The sequence below is a fragment of the Strix aluco genome, chromosome 9, assembly GCF_031877795.1.
Source record: "Strix aluco isolate bStrAlu1 chromosome 9, bStrAlu1.hap1, whole genome shotgun sequence".
In the NCBI taxonomy this organism is placed as follows: domain Eukaryota; kingdom Metazoa; phylum Chordata; class Aves; order Strigiformes; family Strigidae; genus Strix; species Strix aluco.
The window spans coordinates 29737238-29755219 of record NC_133939.1 but is presented as its reverse complement, the minus strand read 5'-3'; the positions used below and the strand labels follow the sequence as shown (position 1 = coordinate 29755219).

Sequence of the window (17982 nt, the reverse complement as noted above, 5' to 3'; positions counted from 1 at the left end):
TGCCCACGCCACGGGGGCGGTTGTCAGTGCCAGGAAACACCGACTTGGAGCTAAAACGAGAAACCCTCCACGCCGCTGTCCCCGCCACCCGCGGGGGGAGCCGGACCGCAGCCTGCCGCCACCGGCACCGTGCCGCTTAAGCCGCTGCCGTTGTCTCCACGCTGCTCCCGCTGCAGACAACGCGCCGTGGGGCTGCTGCGCCCGCCCGTGGGCAGCGGGGGACCCCGGGACAACCGTGGGGCGTCAGGGGTGGGTGGAGGAGGGCGATCGCCCCGGCGGGGAGGTGAGCGCGCCGCATCGATTCCTCGGCGCTCGGCGGCGCTGCCTAGCCGCCTGGATGAGCTCGGCGGTGGTTTGGTGCTGCCTGCCCGCCGCCCAGGAAGGCGCTGAGCTCAAACCGGCAGTCGCGGCCCGGTGGCACCTTCGCTCCCGCGGCCTGGCCCGGCCCGGCCCGGCCGCTCCGCCGCCCAGGTAACGTGGTGGAGGGGTCTCGGCGGCGAGCCCACCCCCAGCAGCGACAAGGCAAGGGCGCCGTGAGCCGCCGCCGCGCCCTGCGGCCTGCTGTCGCTCCTGAGGGCCGTGGTGGCCGCCGGCTGTGGGCCGGGGTCAGGGTCAGGGGGGGTGGCGGGGCGGGAGCGGCGGCCTGCGGCCGGGCCGGTGTTGCCATGACGGCACCGGGGCCGCGGTGGAGCCCCGGGCCGGGCTCCCGGTGTGGAAACGCTGCGGGTTGTTTCCCCTCCCGGTGCGGGCAACGTGACCGGCTGCGGAGTGCGGGGCGGGGGGTGTGTGATAACCGCAGTCGTAAACGTGTCCATCTCTCCTAGGAGTAGTCTAGGAGTAGTCGGGGTGCGGGGGCAGAAGAGTATGGACCGGCTTGTGCGGGGCAGAGCCGGAGCAGCGCCCAGCAGCCGGCTGGGGAGCGGAGCCCAGCCCGGGGTGTGTTTCTTCCGACTCCAGGCGGGTTTCCCGGTGGCACGGAGCAGTAGGAGCTCTTCCCGGCCTTCCTCAAGTCTCCTTTTCCTCTTGCTGCCTACTAGCAGGGCCCAGCTGGTGTGAGTAGGGAGCATGTAGTATCTGTGGTGGATGTCACTGTCCCTGTCACCTGCCGTTGGAATCCACTTTGTATTTTGATGTGTAGGATAAGAGAAAATTATTCGTGTAGAATCTTGCTTTCCCAGTTCTTGTCTGGGAAAACAGGGGTAAAGAAGGTGTACGATTGTTTTTTGTTTTGGTGTTTTTTTTTTTTTTTTTTTTTTTTTCTGTATCTGATGTGCTGTTTCTGGCAGCAGTCCTTTTAGGTATTTTAATTTTATTTATTTCACTTTAGGTATTTTCATTTTATATTTCTGCTAAATACAATTCTGGGTGCTACTTTTTTTTTTTTCCCCCAGTTATGAATGAAACTTATTTTGAACAGTTTTTCTGTTCTAATGGTGTGGGACAAATTTTAAACATCTTGGTTTTAGTGGTTTAGCGTGGTCCTACACCCCATGAATGAGCTTAATTTAAAAGAAATACCAAAAGCTGCTTGATTTAAAAGAAATACCAAAAGTTCAGAAAAACTGAGTTGATCTGTAAGCATATTCTGGAAGTTAGGTACTTGGAAGAAATGCTGATTAATTAATGCCCTTAGCAAACTTACTTGAGTTGATCTAGAATAGGAATGTTTGTAGTTCTTGCTGCCTTCAAGTATGGAAAATGTAGTTATGTGGTGGAAGGTCAGTTTGTAGAATTAAGAATTAGTGAGCAAAAGGTGGCTTGGGGAGGTGGTCTCTTGGTAGATGAGCATCATCCAAAGGTTTGAGGTCTTGGTTCAATTCTCCACTTTGCTGTTGGTGTTCTGGACGACCGTGGGCATGTGATGTCTCCCTGAGCCTAGTTTCTCCTGCGCTTTGAAATCTGAAGATTTGAAGCTGAATTAAGGAATATTATTATTACAAATGAATTGTTCATTCATGATTTTGAACCGAGGCAAACTTTCTTCAAGTGCAAAACTAATGATTTTGGAAAAACACCGTTGATACAGTTCTCAGTGAGGACATCTTTTACATAACCAGAAGATGTTGGTGTCCTGGGATGTTTGGTGTCTGTGGATTCCTGTTCCTATGGGAGAGATTGTAAGAAAGGAACTGAATTCCTGTAACCCTTTATTCTCTAGACTTTGTTCTGAGGTGACCCGTTATGGCAGTGGTCTTGGTAGATGCGCTTCAGGTGTTCTTCCTGTAGTGGTTTGGAAACTTGGCTAAGGAAAAGAGGCCCCACTGGATAAATATATAAAATCAACAAGTCACGTTGCTGCCCTCATAAGAACAACCACCTTGTTGTCTTTTCTAATCAAATCTCTTCCTCTACTGAGAGTGGTTTTTCCGAATTGCAGAGCAGGGACAGTTTCCACATAACTACAAGCTCAGCGGAGGAAGATCCAAAGACAGTCTTTGATCTGCACACACTGTCTGAGAGGGACTTCTACCTGCTGCCTGTTTGTGGCTTCCCCTTTTTGGGGAGCAGCGTTGCCATTAGTAACAGCCTGACTCCTACTTATTAGCTAGTGAGCATGTTTGTCGAGGACTTAGAAGAAATTTTACTCCAGGTAGCCTTGTTTCCTGGCTGAAGCTTGAGCAGCATCTCATCCTGACTTGTGGATTCTCTCCTGTAGATGAACTTGCACAGTTCAGCAGGGAGGAAGGAGATACCAAGACGGTCGCAGTATATTTGCTGTCAATGCCCTTCTCATCAATTATAATTTCTTAAAGGATCTTGTTTGTAGAGGTGCTGCATAAACAGTGCAGGTGGTTAGTGATTATTGCAAGCTGGTTATGATCAAAGTTTCTTAGTAACTAACAAACGTAATTTGGATTTGATGCTGAACAAATGTGGAGGTTATTTTGTCTTCCTCACTTCTGGCTGATTATGGTAACTAAAGATTGCACTGTTTAATTGGCTGCTGTGCTCAAGGTGTAGGCTACTGCAGTGATGCTTACTGGATAACAGCCTCTGATTAAAAACAACTAAACGATATTACTTTCTTACAGTCTACAGTAAATACAGTAATAATTTGAAACTCACATTTGAAAACATGTATTGCACAGTTGAAGCGATTCTAACATCTATGAAACAGGATTGAACAAGGTCAGATCAATGAGTGTATACTTCTTGCTATATTTTATAGTGTGCCTTACTCTCTTTGAATAGATTTTTCTAGAGAAGTCTGCCCATTTCCTATGTCGTCTATTTGTTCTTTACATTTTTAAATGCAGGGTGGGAGGTGACTTACCTGTTTGCAGGTGAGCTTGATAGCACTATATAACTTTGCCAAATGGAAATAGTTGGTTTGAAATTTTTGATGTTGGTGTTTTTCTTGGCAAAACATGTGTAGGAGAGTATGCACTTTGTTTTTGTTTCAACCAAAGTGTTGCAGCATCAGTTTTCATAAACAAGACTTAAACAAAAACTGTTTAAAAAAAAAAAGAACTGCTTGGAGACCTGTCTTTTAGATACTCCAACATGCCTGTGCTCCAGAACAGGGACTTACAATTTATCAGGTCTAGTTGTTAGTCATTGTCCTGAAAAGCTGTTCGATTTCAGACAAACTGCAAGCCTTCAAAATGTTGATGTTCACAGACATTCCCTAGAGCTTTCAAAACTACTTAAGTAGCTGATTAATTTGGTGATGTTATGCTCCAGCTCAGGCTTCAGCGGGAGTTTCCATGTAGCTGCTGTGGGTCCTCATATCTCAAGACAGCATCTTCTGAATGCTCAGTGTTTGCTCTTTGCTCTAAACGCAGGAGTGGGAAAGGGAATATGCTGAGGGTGGTCGAGAAACACGTAGTGGGAAGGTTGAGACAGGGTGGTGGAGAAGAAGGAACCTCACTGATATGATAGTCAGGAGACTTGTCTCCCCACAGACACCTGGGATGTAACCCAGGTTCTAAGTTCACCTGAAACCATTCATCTGCTGTTGGTGCTTGTTAATGTCTTCCCTTTCCCCTCTTCTCATCCCAGAATTGTTCCATGGTCAGGATAAAAGCCTCTTGTGTCTTGCCAGGCAACGAGAGCCACATCTTCCACAGTGCCTACACATAAAGAGGGGTTGGCAGAAGCGTGTTTCCTATTGCAAATACATATGGCTTAATGCTTCTGCCCAAGAAGTAAGGGTAAGGAGCCATCAAAATGGGATTCCTTAGAGCTGTAAGGGTGAACTCTCTCACATCACTCTGTTAACTCTATGGTACAAGTCTTTGTGGTGGATCTACAGACTTCATATGGAAACAGGCAGGTGGGAAAACCCCACGAGATTCAGCATCTGGTGCCATGTAATGAGTCTTCGTTTTTTCCATTTGCCTTTTCTTCCCCCCTCCTCATGATTTTGCTAATTAAGGTTCCCTGAGTGATCTTAGTTCTCCTCTGTGAGCTGTAGGTGCTATTATCCCGTCCTGTTTGTGGAAACGGTGTATGGACCACTGCTGACCCCCCAGACCGATTCCTCTGTCCATCAGTGATGTGATTGGTCAGTGCTGGCAATTTCCCAGGTCTGTTGAGGAGTAGGGGGGGAGTGGGCAGCAGGCAGGGAGAGAACTAACGTGTTCAAGGTCTTGATAATTGACTGCTCTGAAGTGCTTTGTTTATAAGAGGCGTCTTTACAGGAAAATGTGTGTCATGCACTGAAGGGATGGTCTAAAGACCCCGGTGAAAGATAGTGCCTGTCAAAGTTGTCTGTCGCCTGTGTGCTTCCAAGGTATCCCCCTAGGAGACAGCTACTAGGACTCAGCTGCACAAATTGTTCCCGGATCAACCCTTTGCTTCTGGCAACCTCCTTTTCCAGTGGGAACTCTGGAACATGCAGGACATCAGTCACCCGGCTGCCGTTGTCCTGTAGCTCATCCATGATAAATCCAGAGCTCCTGGAGCTCCTGAGGTTCAAGTATGTGCCTGTATGCTGTAGGGCTTGTCCCCTAATAGAGAAGGGCTGCTTCTTTGGTCCCAAAGACACAAAAAATTGAGATTTACATAATATGTTTCACTAGTTTTGTGTGCTGCTTAATCCAGTTATATGTCCAAATGAAGAAGAAAGCTGATGGCAAAAAAAGGAAGCTAAACATCAGGCCATATATATGTTGAGGTACGATGTTCTGGCTCATAATGATACCCACATCAAGTGGCGAATATCTCGGCAGAAATGTCTTTGTACTCTTTGTTTCTCTGGTCTCTTTCATTAATCTTGCTGTCATAAGCTGTGGTCTGTGAGCTTTTAACTTAAAATCTGTGTGTTGTAGTTTCATCTTTCTAAGCAGTTCCGCTTATTTTAAGTTTGAGATTCAGGTTCATGTTCATTTGAAGATTGTTCCATCAGTATATATTTGAAGAGCATTATTTTACTGTTCAATAACTGTTAGTAGCTTGGAGCTCTGTAAATCACTTACTATGAGGGGGAAAAAAAATAAAATGACTGCACAAGATGGTGTGTTGATATAAATTGGCATTCCTCTGCAGAATTGTAAAGTCATAGTTCCTTAAATGAGATAAAATAGTCTGTAAAGTACTGCCTATGTCTTTTTCAAAATCTGTGCAGAATAACTTTAATAAGATGGTAGAAAAAACTTCATTTAAAAAAGAATTTCTCTTGCATAACAGTTCATCCTCCTAAATGCTGTTTTAGGTGCACGGAGGTTTGCTGTTTTAAGTTGAATATGTCAAAAATGCTTTGTTTAGATTATTAGGACCAGTTCTAAAGTGCTGAAGACAGAAACTCTTGAGCAGAGAAGTACGTATACAGAGGGGTTTATTGCAGCAGAGCTTAGTAACGGCTAATTTGTAGGCACTCGTGGCTGCAGGAGTGGAACCGATAGCTGCGGGTTGTGTGACAAAGAGCTGTCTGCAATCCACAGAGATTTGGCTACACAGGGATGAGTTTACGTAGCTACTGTTTGGATTGTGGCAGTAACTGAACTCTAGTGAACATCAAAGAAAATCCAGATACTTAAGGGACTTTCTTGTATTTTGCATTAAACAGCTGTTGGGTAAAAATATGGCAACTCTCCTTGAAGTAGATGCTGGGTCCAGAACTTGGCACGTCCTGGGAGGATGTCGCTTTGACTCTAGACTTGGGCTTGCTGTGGCTTCCTCACCCTGGCTCCAGGGCTCTGGCAGGCCTTAGGATGAGCTTAAGCAGCGTGGGAGGAGCATGTCTCAATTTGACAAGCAAACCTGCATCTCTGATATAGTCTTTAAATTCTGGCAAATGCGCTTTGGCTCTATATTTATTGTACTTTGAAGGTAGGTGGTACCTGAGAGGCTCCTGTGGGAAAGTTGGTCACAGTACATTGACGTTGCAAGTCCCACGCCTGCTTGGGTGTTTACATATACCAGGGTAGGATTCTAGCGAGTACGATCCTGTGCAAAACAGTTTTAGCTGTCTTGGGAACTTGGGGGTGAAAATGTAGGTTTAAGAGACTTTGTCTGTGGAACTAAATATGTGTTTTTTGCTGAGTCATGCATTTTGACCCAAGGGCCTAGTGTAATCAAGACTTATATTTGCATGTAAACCTTTTGTGAATTTAAGCATAAACATACTTAATGGTGAATTTCTCTTTCATTCTGTTTTCAGTCTCTGCCCTGGAGATTAGGGTCTGCTGCCTGGGTGGTCAAAGGTGTGAGAAAGGGCAAAAGTTTGTGTGCAGAAAATGAATAAGTTCAACTTGTTTATGCTAGAAGGATGAGGACCTGTAATATTTCAGTGTTGGTTAAAGACAGGTGATATTGTGACAAAATATAGCCGTGATCTAGCTGTTGATGTGAATGTTAAAGAATGACGAGTTCCTGTTTTCCCAGTGCTGAAGTCACCAGGGAGCCTTGAAATCCCAGTTTGCTCTTGGGAGGAGGAGCTGTTACTAACCATTAGCTGACGTGTGTGTGAACAAGAGGGGTCTTGGTGGATAGGGGTGATACTGCTGGGACAGAAAAATGGTTTTAAAGCACTATGCGCTTTTTGCAGCCTGGAAAGTCAAGAAATTCTTTAATTGTGAAGCAGTGGAACTGATCTCTTGGAAGTTCCGAATGAAGAGGGTAGTCTTTGCAACAATTCATAAATGGCAGGCTTCCCCACCTCCCACTCAAATTTTTATCAAAGAAAATTTTTTAAAATTCAAAAATTTTTATCTGTGAACTTTGTCCAAGTAAACACACTGGCAATCAAGAAACATTAATTTAGTATTTATAGGTCTGATTTTGGAATAAAGCAATTTAAAGTTGAGTGGATCTAAACTGAGAATCAAAATCAACCTAACTCTAGTTTAAATTAATTTAAAATAACTTCCTAGAATTTTTTTCTCAGTGCATGTTTTAATTATGACAACTAGGACAAAAAAGTATGTTATTTTAATTGCACGACCAAAACCACATGAAGTGACTCACATGAGTCACTGAAATCGACTGTGTTCTATTGATCGTGCAACTATTGTGGATCTTCATTTATATCTGTTAATTAAACATATTAAAGATGTACTACTGGTTGCGTAGCGTCTTAAAGTGAAATATCAGGTATTAGAAGTATCTTATACATTACTCCCCAAATTTCTCAGAAATTAATATCTAAGGCAAAAATGTAAAAATACGCTAAAATGAAAATATGTTCTGATGTAGAAATTTGATTGCTGCATTTGTGAAAATTTACAACAAATAGTTGATACCATAATAAAATAATTCAGATTTGCTGATAGTGTGAATTTGAAGTTACTTAATAACATGAATTTGTTGACAACTTACATTAAAATCGATTTTTAATTTTTGCATGCAAACCAAATTTTCTGTTTACATGATGACTTTAAAATGGTATCATGATATGTTTGTTTATATATGCATACACACTATTTTTTTTATACCTATAACAACATAATGTAGACACGAGACTTTCTTACAGTTTAGAATTTCTGTTTTTACATAGTTTAAAAATGGGACGTCGCTCCTCGGACACAGAAGAAGAGAACAGAAGCAGAAGGAAAAAGAAACACCGCAGGCGTTCGTCTTCAAGTAGCTCCTCAGACAGCAGAACATACAGCCGTAAAAAATCTGGGAGGAAGTCGAGGTCAAGGTCGCGGTCTCGAGATCTCCAGTCTCGTTCACATTCTTATGAGAAAAGGTGCATTTGTAGTAATTTACTGTCTGTCGCGGTTGTTTACGAATCAAGCTCTCTCATATTATGGCAGAAAGCTAGAAGTGTTTGAATCCCATGTCTAGTCAGTTCTAGGTTGGAATTTTATAGCAAGGATTGTTTGGAATCTTGGAAGATGTGGCAATATTTTCAGTTACATTTAAAGAAAAAAGCCAAAACCACCACCAAAAAACTTGAAACACCTTCCCCCCCCTTCCAAGAATACAAAACCGGTGTATATGCAGATCCAGAGGTACCTTCCTTATTAAAACTGACAAAAACCAGCCACGTGAAATAACTCTTCCTTTCTCTACCTTCCAAATAATTAATCTGAAATATATTCATACATTAATGCCAGTTAGTAAAGTAGTTTCATTCAACTAGTTATAGACTGTTCTTTGTTACTCTTTTTCCTGTTGTTATAAACCAAGTAGGTCTTTCCAGCCAGCGGGGTAGACTGTCTCAATTGAAAGACTTGGGGTGATTTTACAGTAGGTCTATACATTTGCTGCAACAGCTAGTTTTCACTGTTTTTCTTGCTATTTTTGAAATGTACAGAATCCAGTAGCCAGCTGGGTGTTTGGAACACTGATCATGTGGCTATATCTACCAATTTTTTCTTGACCTAACACTCTTATTTCCTTCATTAGAAGCCCCTTTCAGTACCTGACCTTTTTAGATCGGGGTGCTATCCTGGCTGTGTGTCAGGGTGACTCCAGGTGATCCTGGTGTCAAACGAACAGGTAGTGGTCAGTTGATTAGTAAGTGGAGCTGGAAAATACTCATAGTGTCTACCCGCCCTGCAAATATATTAGAAACTGCTCCTTGTAAACCTTTCTTTAGTTGACAGAAGAGTGTGTCAATGAGGGGCAAGTTGGCTGATTGTGGCGGTTTCTTATTTATTTCCATCTCCTCTTTCTTCTGTTCCTGCTTAGGATCTACATACAGCCCTTAGGGGACAGTGAGATGACATGGGCTTCGATGCCAACAATATGCTGATGACATGCAGCTTTATGAATCTCTTTAGTCCAGTGCAGGCATGGCTAGCTCGCAGATAAAAACAGACCTTGAAGGGAGATTAGAGTCTGGACGAAGACCAGTTGACTTAAATTGAATCCAGAAAAGACGAAAGTGTCTGCTTTTAGGATCTGGCTGGCACCTTTGCTTTGCCCTTAGTTTAGGGCATTTGCTTCTGGCAGTTAAGTCGCTACGACACGCTGGGGTCCTGCTGGATTTGTCCCTGACCCTTAAGAATCAAAAGTAGCAGTTACTAAGATTACTGTTGTTGTTCTTCATTTAGCAGGAACACTGCATTCCTTTTTCAGATAAAGACTTGTTTTTTAGTAGTTAACTTATATATCTTTTCCAGTTTGGACTACTGCAGCACTACTTGTACCTAATACAGCACCTTTTCCCTTACACTAGACAAGAACATACCACACTGACTACATCCCGAAGTACAGAAGTGTTTCTTTGTGGTGTTATATTTTAATATTAATCAACAATAAAGGCCAAAAATAAGGAGGTTCTCATAAGGATTGTAATTGTGATTTAGTTAGCTGTTTGAGAGATGGAGAGGAAATTTTAAGATTAAGACTTGGCAGGTATCCCTCGCCTCAGTTTTGGGATTAGTTGGTTTAATTTATGTATTTAGTATCTGTTCTTTCTCCTTTCTCCTTTGTGTATAAGAATTTATTATTTGAATAAATGAAATGGGGAGGTTGGGTGGGAGGGGGAAAAGGAAGATACCTTTCTGACTCCTGACTGAACTCAGGAGAAGACTTCCAGGCTCAAATGGAATAAATTAATGCTGATTATTTGATTACTAATAGTACTGAAAAAGTCTGTCGGCATCGGAGCAGAACAAAGATTGCGTGTTATGAAAGTTGAGGTAACAAATCTGTAAGGTTACATAAATACAAAATATTTTTAGGTGTGCATAATTTAAAATACGTTTTGATGTTCACATTTTATGTATGTACATTGTGTGAGCGGCAATAATTACATACAGTAGCAACGCAGAAGTTAATGTTTTAGGAATTTCATTTTTAGCGCCAGAGTTGTAGTCCTTATCCCCTGCGATGTATTGCTGTGTAAATCCTGCTGAAAATGTTGGTTCTAAATGGTTCTCCAACCTTAGATTTGGCAAAGAGGCAGTGAGTTCCAATGAGCTGGTCATGGGACTAAAACCCATTGAGAGCTGGGTTGTGTTCCTGGCTTTCCCCTTGAGGTATTGCATGGTTTTAGGCAAATCAGTTAACTTCTGTTTCTCTGTCTACCCTTTCTCTGTCTTAGGATGTATATTTTAGAACATAAACTCTTTGAGACAGGCATTGCCCACGTGTCTGTAAATTACTTTTTACAGCCTAATAGTGGTATTTGAGGCTGCTACAACATAATACAAAAAACACAGGTTTGTATGTCCCTTTTAAGTAAACAGGGTTTTTATTCTGTGTTGTTGTTTTTTTCTTTTTAGAAGCAGTAGCATACTAATAGCATGGTTTTGTTTTAGACGCAGACACAGATCGAGCAGTAGTTCTTCATATGGTTCTAGAAGAAAACGCAGTCGTAGCCGATCAAGGGGCAGAGGCAAATCCTACAGGTCTCAAAGATCAAGATCAAAAAGTAGAACAAGAAGGTAAGACTCTTTTCTAGGAAAAAGAATTATTATTTCTACTGTAAAAACATTCATTTAAAATCTCCATATAGTTACTGAGTTTGGAATATACTAGAAATAATGGTTGCAAGTGATCGTCTAAACTGCACGTCGCTTGAAACTCTTCCTAATTTGAGATCTCTGTGCTGTGCTTTTGATGTACTAAATCTTTAAATTACACTGGTGGAACAGTTGCTTTTGAAGATAAGTTACATGTTTTGCATTTGACCAAGTGCAAAAAACGTTAATGAAGTCACCTTGGTTTAACTGTAATCATCTGAAAACTTCTTGTGGATTTTTTTGATTGCTGATTTCCATAACTCCCATGCATAACATTGGCCCCCTGAAGATCAGACTAAACTGTTATTTTTCTCATCTGTATTTCCCTTGGAAAGAGATGAGTATTTAGTTATGCAATTTTTTCTTAATATTTAAAGATATTGATGGTGTTGAAATTTTTCATAAATTGGATTGTGACAAATTTTTTGAATAATAAACGTAATTTAAATATTTAAATCTTAATCAGATGTTGCAAATTGTATCATAAAATCTGCTTCATGCTTTTGTAATTAAAAGCAGCTCAATTTTTGTGTGTTTTAAATAAAGTTTATCCCTGGATATCAGAATTACTGTTAGCATTTTCCATTGAATTTAAATAAATTATTGAGTGTATCAGGCAGATCAAAGCTCTTTTGGTATGTATTTACAGATCTTCAGCCAGGTGATTTTGTGTACCTGCACTAAGAATTTAGTAAAACGTGTTATTTTCATATACCAAATCAGTAGAGCTGTTGCCTCTAAATGTTGAAAAATTGTTGTCAAAAGACGTGAACATTTCATTTTCTCTTATTTGTATTCTCTCATGACTTATTCACAGCTGTTCATTATAATAGTTGCCTGGACACTTATTGCTACAGTCCCTTTGTAGTAGCAATTTGGTTATTTAAACTGTCTGATCTCTCTTTGACTATACTTACCATCTGAGCTGTAGACCCCAGATAAGCTACTGCGCTGTGTGTAGAAATATTCCTGTAAATATCCACTGTTTTGCTAACAAAATCAGTTTTAAAATGAGGAAATGTCAAAAGAATAGGTGAAAATGAAGGTGTTTTTTAGTATGTCACATACTCAGCATTAGGAAGTATGATAACCTGATTTAAAGAGCTCGTTTTGATTGTAATAAGTATAAATTGCAGGTCTCATTAGACATAGTCTAATGGGCATCTTTTCCAAGGGGTTTACTGATGTTAATTGTCATTGTAGCAATATATGGAAATTATGCACCTAAAAACTTTAAAAACATGTCTAGTGTTTGTTTCATTTTGTGCTAGGAAATACTGTGTATAAAATATTTTATACATAAAAAATGTACTAGCTTTTCAGTGCTATAGCTACAGAGGTATAGCTGCACATCACTTTAAATGATGTTACTATTCAGAGACGTGGTTCTTCAGGGAAAATATGTATAAATAACATCCTAAATTATAACAGAAGAGTCTTTTGGCATGTTAAAAGCATAAAACTAAAACGTTAAAAGCATAAAAGTAAACCCAACAGGACACGCTGAATCCTTATTGTAATTTTTTCTAAGTCTGCTCTCTGCTGTAACGTTACACTCAGAAGCCATGGATTAATCTTATTTCTGGAGAAGAGTTAAATAGGTTGCAGAAAGCTGCTACTAGAGGCCTGTGTTTTCCCTGTTTGTTAGTGTTGAGGCAGTTGCAGCAATGCTAAATAGTTCTGCTCTGTGCTATCTCAAAACCTGTCTTGTGCACTCAATCGAAGCTATGAGCAGCTTTCCTGAGAGGACTGAGGACATTATGATTCTTCAGGCTGGAAAAGAGATTGTGGGGGAAAGAGGGAATATGATGGAGGGGTATAAAAAAAAAAAAATGGTGTGAAAAGATGATTAAGGAATGAGTGTTTGCGATCTCCTCCAGTGTAAGACCTGGGGCAGGCATGAAGTGATCGAAGTCAGCTGGTGGCAGATCCTCAGATCCTACTCAAACAAAAGGAGATGGTTCTTCTGTATCACATAATTAAGCTGTGGAACCCTTGCTGTTGGAGATTGTGGCTACCAGCAGTTGAAATGAATTAAAAAAGCAGTCAGGCAAGAAAAAAATCCATCCAAAGCTGTTAAATGCGAAGGGACAGTATTTGTCTTAGGATATGTGTGTATTTGTAGTGCTAAACTGGAATTTCATAAGAATTTGACATCTGTAATTCATTAATTTTTTTTGCTTGGGGTGGGACATCTTATTTTCATATGACTTTTAGAGGTAAGTATTGAGGGAAACATTGATGTAAATAATCTAGTAAAATGCTCAGAAGTAACCACCTTGGGTTAGTGTAGTGAAGAGCGTGTTACCCGCTGAAGTGTTCTTGCTGATCTCCAGCTTCTGAATTGCCAGTGGCAGGGAGCTACATCTACTGACCCGCCCGGGAAGCAGCAATATGAGATGGAGCAATAAAGAGAAGATCATCTCTATGCTACTTGTATTTGCAGCGTTACTGCTGTACCTTCAGAGTACCACCTTTAGGGCTTGAGCAACTCTGATTTTATTTTTTTTCCCCCAGTGGGAATGGGACTGAGACTAGAAGACTCATTTCGTATTGGAAGTTAAGATCCATTACATGCTATCTTTAAACCACTGGATTTGTTTTTGGTGTAAGTCACGCAGATGACACAAATTCTGTATCCCATAATGTCTTCTCTCCCCACGGTCCCCCGTCAAATTAAGATAGTTTGTTTTTCAAGGTAGTGAAAACGTTGGTGTTTTCACAATGTGGCTGTAATGTAATTTTTTTTTAATAACTTCTCTAACATAGGTGTTTTATTTGAGTGAATGATTTACAGAGCTCCAACTGTGTAAAATACCGAAATGCCAAGTTTTAATTTGAAAAGTTAGATTTTTACAAGGACATGTTTTAAAAATATTTTGAGTAGGTATTATTTGCAACCTAAAATGATTTATTTGTACTTTATTTTAGAAGAAAACTTGTGCATATCATAACTATTTTATTTTAGATGCATCTTTTAGAGTCAAAAAAGTGGGGCTTCCTAGTAATGCTATAAATTTAAAGCTGTCCTACAGCAAGATAGTACAATGCAAATGTGACTTAATAAGATCACAAACTGAATTTCAGCAAAACAACCAAGATTTACATTAAATTAGGAATTTTAAAACCGATTTAGTTTGTTTTACTGAGCATTTGCTTAATAACATTTCGCCTTCTTGCAATCTTTTTAAAGACAATAATTCGTCTGTGAAATGCAGGCACATCCTCGGTAGAAAAATTGAAAGCAACAGCTCACTTTCTGAAACCACACATACAGTGATATAAAGAAATATTTCAGCTCTACGAAATTTAATAAATCATCCCATTTCCTAATTTGATCATATTAGATGCTGATGTGGAAGAAGCATTTCAAATACCATCTCCTCATTAATATACATCAGTCTGGGGAATAGAATGGAATACTTATGCAGAGATGTCACAGTTACTGTTTCTTAGTTTACTAAGTGGAACAGGTTGATGTGATACTGGGTGCTATTTGTCAATGTCTTGCTAAAATGGTTTGGGTCGAGTTATGGAGTCCAGAAAGACGGCGGCTGATAAATCAAAAGTGGATTGAGTGGACAGGAGGCAGTGATTGATACTGTGACAGGATATGAAGAAAGGAATCTTGATACAAGCATGCATGATATTGAATATGAGAAGGAAAATGGCCCTGGAGTATGGATATTATTCAAGGAAATGAGAATAATAATATCATCTTGAAATTATTGCTGGGTGAAGATTAGGATAGTTCTTATTAGAATATTATGCTTCTCTGGAATAGAGAAACTCGGATTTCTTGTAATTTCTATGTGGCTAGAGTCTTGTTAATATTTTCAGAGTTCTCACTGCAATTGTTCTGCAAGTTAATTGTATGTGAAAATGCTTACTTTACGTCGGAACTTGTAATGCAAATCTTTTAGTTCATGTAGCTTTAAATAGAATTAACCAAAATATTTATTCCTTGATTTCATACAATTCTGTGATTATAGAGTATTTCACTATAATTGCCTTTAAATATGCAAGTTTGTTTTTATTGTCTGCCAAGTGTTTTTGGCTTTTCCCTTTACATTAAACTGAAAACTGCTGCCTTGAAATATCTTTAACACAATTCACCTTAAAGATTGACATAACAACAGCTAGTACATCTGCACATATCTAAGAAGAGAAAATATGTGTAAAGTAATCCTGTTTGTAGAATTGATGCCTTTGGACTGTCAGTGAAGGAAGCGTTTGATCAGTGTGTTGGGGTGGTTTTTTTTCCCAGGGTGTGTGGGGGTGCATAGTTACATTTTATTTCTTTACCATTTTGCCATTCTAATTGATTTAATATTGAAATGTGTGCAGTCCAGTGCCAGGGCGACCTACTTCTTGCAGGTGGCTTTGGAATAGACTTGGGTTTTGGTATGAAAAAGCAGCTTGTGGACCGAAGTTGCCATTATCCTAGCAGTGTAAACTAGAATTAACTTAGGTTCAACCCTCATAACTTGCCAGAATTCTTTGTGTTTAGCACTTAGAGTTTGTAATATTTAAAAACAGAGTCCTCTAGTCATGCAGAGAAGTGCAATGTGAAAAGGATCATTAAATAAATAACAGTAAAACCCCACTAATGTCTTTAAAACAGTGCCGTGTTGGTATATATACTGAATAGTCAGGTTCACAGATTTAGCGATCGCTAACGATAGTGTCATTTGCATTGTCTGGTTTATGACACCCGGGGATAATGGAATTACAAGAAACTAAGTCCCTACCACCCCTCTCTAGATGCATTTTCAACACTGCTGCTTCAAACACAACCCTGGACAGTGCTTACCCTGGAGTTAGAGGTTCTTGCCATTGGGTTTGATCGGTTCCCAGAAAGGTCACGGCTTCGTTCAGACACGTATTCACGGCTGGGGCAAGCTCTAAGTCCTTGCTGTGTATTGGTTGTTTACCTGCACTCTTTATAGCCTGCCTCTGTGTAGGCAAGATCTTTAGGTTTTTTGCAGGTTTCAATTTTTAGTACTGGCAAGGGTCAGTTGTCTTTTGCCTGAGGGTTTTTTTTGGTCTTTGGGAATTTCCTTTTTTAATATCTTCTTCGAAATAAATCCAAACCATAGCTAGGAAATATTTTAGCGAAGGGTCAGTATTGCACAGTGAAATGTTGTTTGTAAGACTTTTCAAAGATATAAGCAGTATTATCATTGAGTGCTTTTGTACTTGCATTACTTGGAATGGTGAATACAAATGGGTCTGCCTTCAAGGAGTCTTTTTTTTTTTTTTTTTTTTCCCATGGATCGCATTATTTTAGTGTGGTAGTATTAATGTGTTAGAGTCTTTCCAAATTAAAACCCTGGCCTATCAGATCTTACAGCTGGTAACGAATGTTGGATCAAGACATAATCTATACTAACTTGTGTTCAAAACATCCTATTAGTTACCGGCTGTCTCTGTTCTGGTTAGCACACACTAATGGATAGCTTCTACTAGATTACAGTGTAGAGTTTTAATTATGAACAACGTCAGGATGAATCTTCTAGAACAGCATTGGCCTGAAACAAAAATAAAGGCTCTTAGAAGAGAGGAAGGTAAAAGGGATGTACATTTTGAGGTAGAAGTTAATGTCAGCAGCGATGTCTAATAGAAGAGATAATGGCAGATAACCAAAGAGCAAAATTGTGAGGGGCCTTGCAAATTAGACTGAGAGTTTATAGATGAACAGGAGGAGGTTGAGGAGAGATTAATTAAAAAAAAAAAATGGAATGGCTCAAGTCGTGGGCAAAGATCATCACACAAATAAGATGAATCGCAGTTGGGTGGATTTAGAAGACTGATTTTTAAGAATGTTGTGGAGAAAGACTTAAATATGATGCAGATGTATACATTGAAGTTGAAGGTCGTTTCAGTTGAAGAGTAGAGGTCTTGCCCCTGGGAGTAAGTGTTAACAGAGGTGACGTCAGCTGCTCTGGGGTCAAGGAGAGGCATAGGGAAGAAGGTGAAGGTGTTCTGAATGGACCATCCTATAGACACCAGATGATGGAATTTTTATTGTCTGATGGGAAGGAGGTGGAAGGAATTAGGAAGTGAAGTTTGTGTAACAATAGCAGTATTGACTTGGAGCAATGAGACAGCTACGGGGGGAGAGGGTACAAACATGGCTCTTCCTGTGTATCTGCTGTAAGAAACAAGAAATGACAAGACAACTGTGAAGAAAAAGGTTGGGCACGTCTTGTCAGACAGTGTTGAAAAGCTTAATCTATAAAAATGCTTTGGAAGTACCTCCTTCAGAAATGGATCCAAGAATTTTCTGAAGAGAAGTAGATAAAAGTCCTATAAGAAATCAAGCAATGCTATTTAATCAGAATATTTATTTTGAAATGTTTCATTACTTTTTTTTTTTTTGCCTGGTAGTAGCTACTGGAGTTACTATTCTTTTAAAGTTTTGATGTGCTGCCTAGGATATTTTTTTCTTTTGCCGTTGCTGCACAAATTAACACCCTCATATGCAACTAGCTCTACAGATCCACATAATTATGTAAGGAATTAGTGTAAATATTACATGTTTATCTCTCTTCTTACTGGTAGGGGAGTTTGGAGTCTTTGGTCCATTAGAATGTATATTTAATTAAGATATTGTAGTATTTCTTTCATTGAACTTCAAATAAAGGGTTGGGGCAGGGAAGAACTAGTGAAATTCAGATTATTGAGTTTGCTCACATGGTCTTTAGTTTTTCTGTGGATGGTAACATTGGATCATATTTCTTCTTTTTCCCCACAATAAATCAAAACCTGCAGTTTTTATGTAGGATCTTGTTGCATTACAGGTTGTATCACCAAAAGTCTCTAAAAATATTTTTTTAGCTATAACTGACTTTTTTCCAAAAGAACTTAACAGTTTGTCTTACGTGACTATACCGGAAAAATTACAGAGGTGAAGCAGTAGCACTGAAGATATCCTAGAGCAATAACCCACCAATGAGCACATTACCGAGTTCTAATTGACCGCTTTGGGAAATTAAACTTCATAAGGCAACGCCAAGGGCCCTTAAGTTATCAATAAGGCCAGATAGCTGCTAGTGACAGTTGCTTTGATGCCTTTCATTGGTATTAAAAAAAAAAAGCCTTAAAAAAAAAAAAATAT

General features: G+C 40.0%; 1 protein-coding gene across 1 annotated transcript in view; it reads left to right on the top strand.

Annotated features, from left to right (window-relative positions):
* The first annotated feature begins 337 nt into the window (after nt 1-337).
* The window catches only part of RSRC1 (arginine and serine rich coiled-coil 1), a 173479-nt gene continuing 155834 nt past the window's right edge, over nt 338-17982 (top strand). The window contains exons 1-3 of the mRNA XM_074833870.1: nt 338-471; nt 7940-8134; nt 10659-10784. Of these exons, the coding sequence (XP_074689971.1) occupies nt 338-471; nt 7940-8134; nt 10659-10784 (455 nt within the window). The remainder of the gene's footprint in view (nt 472-7939; nt 8135-10658; nt 10785-17982) is intronic.